The 7257-nt window shown below is 43.0% G+C and overlaps 1 protein-coding gene across 1 annotated transcript in view; it reads left to right on the top strand.

The window, feature by feature from the left end:
- Positions 1 to 264: 264 nt before the first annotated feature.
- npr2 (natriuretic peptide receptor 2) overlaps positions 265 to 7257 on the top strand; it is a 95719-nt gene continuing 88726 nt past the window's right edge. Inside the window, exon 1 of the mRNA XM_079525096.1 lies at positions 265 to 1230. Within this exon, the coding sequence (XP_079381222.1) occupies positions 501 to 1230 (730 nt within the window). The 5' untranslated portion in view covers positions 265 to 500. The remainder of the gene's footprint in view (positions 1231 to 7257) is intronic.

Raw genomic sequence — 7257 nt, 5'->3', positions numbered from 1 at the left:
GAATTTTAATTTACAAAGGGGTCTCCGTCTCCAAAGAATTGCGCACGAGGAGCGCACGGAGTTACGTAGAAGGCAGGGGGCGCCTCGCGCCCGCTCATGTTGAGCTGTGTAGAAAAATGTGACGTTTTGGGGGGCTGTACAGAGAAGGTTGCTCTGATTTAACTTCCAGGATGGATGTTATCTCACACTGTCAGAGCTGGGGGCTTAAGCAACATCAGCTGGAGAACTGCGCTGCACTGGAGGAGTGAAAAATAGTTTAAGAACGCACCCCCCCCCTCCCCAAAAAAAACTATTATTTCAAAGATAGATGGCGCAAATGGGACGGCGAAGAAGCAATTCGTCGCTTTATACGGACTTTGTTTGACGCGAAAAAAGACATATGGTTTGGTTTTGGGTCCGCCAGCCATCATTCAACTCCAAAAGGTAAACTCACGCGGAGCCGTTTTTTCCTTCTACGTGGATTTTTCCCTCACAGCAGCAGCAAACAACAACGTGACATAATGGGATACAGAAGCGAACTCCTCGGATACTATTTCTTCACGGCATTCTTTTGCGCGTTGCTGGCCAGGTGTCGAGGAGGAGCGGCGGCGGCAGCGGGGAAAACAAATAACATAACCGTGGCGGTGATGCTCCCGGACAACTACCACCAGTACCCGTGGGCTCTGGCCAGGGTCCTGCCCGCCATCCTCATGGCGCACGAGGACCTGCGGCCAAAGTACGGACTCCTGCTCGGGCACACCATCAACATCCTGAACTTCAGCACGGAGGACCCGGCCACGGGCTCCTGCGAGCCCAGCAAGGCGCAGGTCGTGGCCGTGGACGCCAAGATGTACAACGAGCCGGACGCGTTCTTCGGCCCCGGGTGCGTGTACCCGCTGGCCTCCGTGGGACGGTTCGCGTCCCACTGGAAGCTGCCGCTGATCACGGCGGGGGGTCCCGCGTACGGCTTCGACAAGCGCTACGACTACCGGACCACGGTGCGCGCCGGCCCGTCCACCACCAAGCTCGGCGACTTCGCCAACATGCTCCACGCGCACTTCAACTGGACGTCGCGGGCCGTGGTCATCTACTACGACCTCCGCGAGGATGACCGGCCGCACTACTTCATCCTGGAGGGGATTTTCATGAACCTGAAGTCCGAGATGAACATCACGGTGGAGGCTCTGCCCTACCAGGACGACTACAAGGAATACATGGATCTGATCGCGTTCATGAAAGAGCACGGCAGAAGTAAGTGGCAAAGTGTGCAATGCAACATCATGTCTTGAGCATTTGCTTGTTTAAAGGTTATTTGTTAAAACAGTTAAAGCTCAATTATATTCTTATAGGAGCTAAATCAGTGGTTCAATCTCAACCAGTGGTCCAGGGACCACCAGTGGTCCTTGAGGGGGTTCCAGGTGGTCCCCAGCTAAATGATGAGTTGGTAACCAAATGGAGTGGACCCTTGTACTATAGATCTTTAACTATTGAGAATGTAAAATGAAACCAAATGGACCAAGTGTTAAGTTATTGTTAAACATCTGCATTACTTAATTTACAAGAAGTCTAGTACACAATTAGAGAATGTAGAAGTATTTTTTTTTATCACTATTGCGGCACGTCTCTCCTGTGCTACCAACATCTATACAGCATGGAATTTTGGACAAAATATAATCCAACAATAACAAAATAAATACAAGTTTTGGGTCGAGGCAAAATCTCCTAAATAATGGACCTTGATATGAAAAGCGTTGCAGTGTTCAGTAACAACAGGGGTCTCCCGACCCCACCTCTCCATCTCTTTAATAAACATAAAAATACCTTTTCTGGTGGGTCGCCAACTTCATCCAATCAGGAGAGAGAACCCAATTATCAGCATAAATTGTATAGTGTTTCAATTCCAATTTTGACTGCTCATGTAATCCCTGTTTATCCTGAATGATGTAGGCATATGCCGCCTATCAGGTATGTTTATGATGATATATGAGTTATCTCTTCCAATTGTAAGATACCGACCTGAAAATGTATAGCCTATAGGCCTTTGTTTAGCCTACTATTGGAAAGACGTGGAAAACCCTGTTACTGAACAAACGCTCTAGTAGTGCAATGCATGATGATGCTATGGAAAGACAGAGTTATTTAACACCTATTCAAACAAAAATCACCTATCTATCATGTTGTTCTCAAACGTATTCATGTTAAGGACCCCCCATACAAGATTTGTGTTGTTAAAATGTTTCAAAGATATTCCAAATGTCACATTTGTTCAAGCTTTTTTGAAAATAGCCGATCTAGCCGAAAATAGCCGATCTATCGGATAGTCAATGTATATAGGATTAAAGTTAAAGTAGTTTAACTGAATTTGATTTTGCAAAACACATTTTGTTGGGGACCCCCTGGAACCACCTCAAGGACCTCTGAGGGTCCCTGGACCCCACTTTGAGAACCACTGGCCTACATGTAGCCTTCAAGGGTCACTCATGGCTGTTGGGATTGCAGCTTCACTTGAGCAGTAGTTTATCTGTGTAGGCCTACAAATTGTTCTATTTGTATTTTGTACACTAAAAATCTAACACTGTCCACTTTATATTGAGACATTTCGCCACTTTATTTTGAATTTCTGTAGGCTATAGCCATACATACTACATGTATGCCTCTACCTCGATGTTGGTCATGTGAGCTATACTCGTAATTTAGCAAGGCTTATAAACAGGCAGACATGAATAGGTGGCAAGGGTGTTTTATTTAAATCCATTTATTTATTATTCATATATTATTAGGCTAGTTGAAGAATGTTTAGGCCTGTGGTGGCCTCTGTCTGCTGAGTTTTTTTTATTGCTCTCTGGTTGCTCTCACCACCTGCGAGAGAGAACGCACACACAAACACACACACACACACACACACACACACACACACACACACACACACACACACACACACACACACACACACACACACACACACACACACACACACACACACACACACACACACACACAGTGAACAATTAACAGTGAACAAGTGCATATTTTTCCATGGTGTGAGAACTGAACCATTTCACAATGGCTACTGAAATTGATTGACTGATTGAATACTTTATTACTAAATTATTAGCACGTTTGGAAACAGTAAGCCGGTACAGTTACAAAAGCCATGCTAAAAAGGGGACTCCCTCTTTCATTGATGCATCGCCCAGGTTGAGTCTAAACCCTAACCTTTAACTTCACAAAAACTATGCCTAAAACCACCCTTGACTCTAACCCTAACCTCACAAACACTATGCCTAACTCTAACCTTAAACTCACAGAAATTATGCCTAAAGCTAACCTAAAAACCACGTCGACCTGGGTGAATCACCGGGAAAAGAGAGCCTGTGCTAAAAGGATAGCATAGAAAGCCGCAGGGGGCTTGTTTTCATTGTGGGCAATTGTACTCAATTCATCGTCAATTGACCACAAAGTTGTTGACTAAAGACCAAAGTGATATGACCCATTAATACAGTGATTCTCAACCTATGGGTTATGGGGGGCCCCAGTTGACACTGAAGGGACAATGTAATGATAAAAGTAATCAACAAACTATACTAAAAAAACTGATCAAACATTGCCCGGATGGCAAGAGGTTGAGGTTAAGAGGTAGCTAAAACCCACGTCTATGACCTTGCCTTAAGCTTTAACTTGTAGATCTACTATTTTCACAATACTGTATGTATCCGTGGAACCGAGTCAAACTAAATGTAAGGCCCCAGTTCAAATATGATAATTGTTTTGGGCCCCCAATTAAAAAAAGATGATTATTTTGGGGGTGGGTCGCAGAAAAAGGTTGAGAACCACTGCGTTAATATATGCACGGTCTGTGAGGAGACAGCCTTAAGGATGCTTTTGCAGTGACACTAAACTAAAGGACACAATGGATAAATAGAGGGTGTCGAGGTAGTTAGAGGGTGTTAGATCAGGAAAAGAGACAAGCTGCCAAACCTCTTCCCCCCCCAAAAAAACCTTGAGGGGGAGACTGTAGAGCTGTCGCGTTAAGCCTGATTTATACTTCCAGCCATAGCAGATCTGCAAGCTTGTAGATCTCCTGCCGTCTTCGCAGGACAACATTGTACCGTACGTTCGTTGTACGTTTTCATACGCTTATTTCCCCAATGGAAACAACCCATATACGGTAGGCTTTCTTGGGTTTTAAATCCTACTTTCCTTTGCTCTTTTCTGCAAACTGTTAAAGTATTCAATCAATCAATCGAAGCGTTAAGCATACGTTAAGCCGGTAGTCGTCACTCGTCACATTTTCATTTCAATGACCCCCAAATGTATCTGGTCACGATCCCCCCCATATGAAAAGATTTTGTGCCAGGGAGGGACCCCCAGAAGAGGAGTTTTGTATTTTTACAATTTAGAAGACACTTTTATTCCAGAGAAGAAATAGTCTTCAAGGATCATAGCTAGCATCCATCTAACAGTAAGATATCTGTACAATTAAACAAGTATATAGTACTAGAATGCTATGTCTACATAATATAAAGTATATATCTAAATTATATACATTAAAAGCAAGCAAATTTACAAGATTTTTGAAAAGCCAAAGCATAAAATAGGGTTAAAGTGGTCAAACTGATGTGATGACACAGTAGGCTATATTAATCATGCCGGGGACCCCTCTCCAGAATCCCTCTAAGGAGGACCCCTGGGGTCCCCCGGTCCCCACATTGAGAACCACTGCAATAAGCACTTACTTCGTCATACGTGAGCATGTAGATCTGCTATGCTATACCATCGGCGCACGGCAGCAGCCGCAAAGGAGCATCATCAGTGTCGCCAAAGAAGCAACCTGGTTTATATGAAAACAAGTAAAAAAGAAGCAGGCCTAGGCCAATATACATGAGCTATTAAAAATAGCCAATCTACAAGCTCACAACGGAACCTTGTAGGAACATTTTACACAAATCTTATATGGGGTCTGTGCCACAAAATAGTTTCCGTTTAGGGGCCGCAAATAAGCAACTACACTTTGGAAAGAAACCCTACAAACAGGCAACCCTGCAACTAACAATATTTGCAAGCAACCTTACGGAAAAAGTACATGTACTTAAGTACTGTAAACTTTAGTTACTAATTACTTTGTATTATTCCAAAACATTAACCACTTCAGCCCGATATACATTTTGGCCATTTGAAAATAGCCGATTTTTATTTTGGTAATTTAAGTACATTTCGATGCCAATACTTTTGTACTTTTACTCAAGCACATTATGGATTCCGGACTTTTACTTACTTTTACGAGTGTATTTCTACATTGCAGTGTTGTGTTGATACTTTTACTTAAGTACAAATTGTGAGTACTTTTCCCACCACTGGTTAATACTAGGCACAACGCTCGCTCGCTCGCTTAGGGTCAGGGAAGCAAATGGTTTTGTCAGGGCTTGTTCCTGGCTCCACATTCCATTCACTTTTATCCCGCCAGGCAGATCACCTCCTCCTCCAGGCTGTCAACACTTGTGTCACCTGTTGACAATGTTCAAATGGTTTAAAAAGATGCCTGTCTCTGTCTCTGTCTCTGTCTCTGTCTCTCTCTCTCTCTCTCTCTGTCTCTGTCTCTCTCTCTCTCTCTCTCTCTCTCTCTCTCTCTCCGTCCGTCTCTCGGGTTGAGTTGAGGTAACCTTCCTTTCCTCCCACCAGGAGGAAATAGGATTTATGACCGGTTTTATGCCCTAAAGCCCTATTTCAAATATAATGAAAATATTCCTGACGTGTCCGTTGTGAGCTTGTAGATCTGTTATTTTTACATTTCAGAAATTTCAGGAAGATTTCAGTAAATTTTTGAAAATGTACTTCGTAATTTGTATTTACTTGCACACAAAATCACAGTCAAAATCCTGAGTGTCAATTTACCTCTGAGAGTGTAAAAAGTGACACTCTTGAGTTATGTTAACACTCAGGATTTTACTATATACGACAACCCCCCCCCCCCCCCCCCCCCCCACACACACACACACACACACATCTTCCTGTATCCTACTCCTAGTCATTCTGCGGGTGGGACCACTGGTGGGCCGTGAGGATCATTATAAGTGGTCTCCCAAATAATTAGGGCTGCAACTAACGATTATTTTCATAATCGATTCATCGGGCCGATTATTTAAACGATTAATCGATTAATCAGATTATGTCTCTTATTTAGCTATCACCTAATACATTTGATTTTAGGTTCTTTTAGACATGTTTTAAGTTTTAACTATCAAAAAATACATTAAAGATGAATAATTCATAAAAATACATTCAATGTTGCTCAGATGCTGATTAGGCTTCTATTCAAATAAAAAACGAATACAATCTAAATTAATGAAAGCCACCCATGGACACTAAGGCCTAGTTCACACCTACACAACAAATGTTTGGTCCGTGTGTGATGCCTGATTGCTTTTTGATTGCTGCTCCAATTCATTTTCAATGGGAGTCACATGGTTTGACCAAACATTTTTGTTTGATGAGGGGGGAGCAATCATTAATCAGCGATCAAACACAAATGTTTGATCAAACCATGTGACTCCCATTGGAAAAGCATTGTGGTGGCCCAAAAAAACAAAAAAACGACCAAACATTGCTTGATTGGTGTTTGGTACGTGTGAATGAGGCCTGACCCTTCACCCATGATGACCACGTTAACAATAACAAACTGTTAACGTGGTCATCATGGGTGACGGGCCGCGTGCATTTTCCAAAAGATTTTCAAGCGGGCCCTGATCCAGAAAAGGTTGGGAATGGGAACCGCTCTGCTCTGAGTCTAAGCGGGGCCAAGACAACAAATATGGTGAATGTCATACATTTAAAACTTTGGTCATTCTCTCAGCGGCATTCCTGCTTTTGAAGCCTTTCAGCCCATTTATAGTTGGTCAGAGTGGAGACAACAAGTGACTCAATGGAAGAGCGGATCAAGCTGTGTTGGCTGTTGTTGTAGGGACAATAAGGACATTATGCATGTGTTTGTAGTTGATTTGGATGACCGAGGAACCCCGGTGGGGGTCGTGCCGGGTTCCAATTCAGCAAAATGAGGAACGTTTTAATTTCACTAATATTTCACCGGCTAGAACAGGGCTGGGCAACTTTGACGATGGAGAGGGCCACTATATTTCCACACTCACTCCCTAGGGCCATATATTACTGTCGTCGCCTATTTTTGCTATATTCGAATTGAAATCTTACATTTTTGCTATTTTTGAATTGGAATCCTGAAAACGAAAATCTTTATGTAATTCCAAATGCCTTTTAATTATACTT

The sequence above is a fragment of the Electrona antarctica genome (genome assembly GCF_951216825.1).
Source record: "Electrona antarctica genome assembly, chromosome: 16".
In the NCBI taxonomy this organism is placed as follows: Eukaryota; Metazoa; Chordata; class Actinopteri; order Myctophiformes; family Myctophidae; genus Electrona; species Electrona antarctica.
Note: the sequence above shows the minus strand (reverse complement) of the source record. Positions and strands in the feature narration are given on the sequence as shown.